We start from the raw sequence: 1354 nt of genomic DNA on the forward strand, positions 1-1354 counted from the left end.
GTAAATGATGAATGTCTCTATGTTCATGGAAACATTGGTAAGCAGTCTATACACGTTACTCCTGGGTGACAGTCAGAGATGCATCAGCAACAGGAATACTGTAAATAGTGCAACGCAAAGCCACCGTTTCATAGTTTGCCACATGGATAATTGCAATCAGACGCTAAACTTAATGCCCGTGTTTAAGCTGTGATGTCATAATGGAAATGTCTTTAGTGAATCATTACATTACGGTTATTAAGCAGGCACTTTTATCCAAAGCGACTTACAATAAGTGCATTCAACATAGATAGGCAAGGAAACTACTAATCACCAGAAGTATTAAGTGCATTCTCTTCTAGAACAGGCAACTAAGAGTATACCTAGCGCGAAGGTAAAAGTGCAATATATCAGCTACCTACTTTCTTAAACAGATGAGACAAAATCAAATGAGCAAGAGCTAAAGCGAAGTGGTCGGGCCAGGGGTGTAGGCATTGACCATAGCCCGGAGGTAAGAAGGAGCTGTTCCTTTCACTGCCCTATAGGCTAGCACCAGGGTTTTAAACTGGATGCGAGCCGCTACGGGGAGCCAGTGTAGAGAACGGAGAAGGATAGTTGTGTGGGAGAACTTGGGGCGGATGAACACCAGACGAGCCGCAGCTTTCTGAACAAGCTCCAGAGGTCTGATGGAAGACGCCGGGGCACCAGCCATGATGTCGTAGAGGAGAAATCTGCAGGACCGCGTCACCTATGCGATGTCAGACCTTGAGACGGGTCTGCTTATCTCAGCGACAGACGATGTCGATTGACGAAGTATAAATCAGGCTTCATTTTAGGCCCATGGTGTCGGACCATATAGTGTCGGACCCTTAGCCTTGATAACTGCCCCTGACTGGATTCACATCCTCAGTCTCCTCTCTCCCTCCTGGGCCGGATGGAGAGCAGTGAGATCAGGGGTCTGATCCAAGGATTTAACAGATGAAGCCCATCGCCCCCTTCCTGTTAGCACCACCACCTCCACCTCCACCCCTTCCTCCCCACCCTGGGGACCTCACCAAAAAGAGGGGGCCTGCATGGCCGGCCCGGGCCCACAGTTGATCCCAGATGATCATATAGATACACCTTGGATACTCCTGGCTGTGTTTCTCCTCCAAACGTTTTGAAGGAGAGTATCTCTGCTCTATAATGGCTGCCAGGTGCAGCATCTGTGATCTCTGCCTACAGTATGTGTCTCTATACCGCTTCTCTCCATCTCTCACTCATTCTCTCACTCCTTCTCTCCATCTCTCACTCCCCAGCTTCTCTCCATCTCTCACTCCCCAGCTTCTCTCCATCTCTCACATCTTCTCTCCATCTCTCACTCCCCAGCTTCTCT

The 1354-nt window shown here is 49.0% G+C and overlaps 1 protein-coding gene across 1 annotated transcript in view; it reads right to left on the reverse strand.

Annotated features, from left to right (window-relative positions):
- Positions 1 to 877: 877 nt before the first annotated feature.
- Positions 878 to 1354, reverse strand: part of LOC311054843 (centrosomal protein of 112 kDa-like) — a gene marked incomplete at its 3' end in the record, with an annotated part of 42650 nt that continues 42173 nt past the window's right edge. Inside the window, exon 7 of the mRNA XM_084070843.1 lies at positions 878 to 1021. Coding sequence (XP_083926969.1) covers positions 878 to 1021 — 144 coding nt within the window. The remainder of the gene's footprint in view (positions 1022 to 1354) is intronic.

This window comes from Gymnoscopelus microlampas (genome assembly GCF_963454915.1).
Source record: "Gymnoscopelus microlampas genome assembly, chromosome: 11".
NCBI lineage: Eukaryota > Metazoa > Chordata > Actinopteri > Myctophiformes > Myctophidae > Gymnoscopelus > Gymnoscopelus microlampas.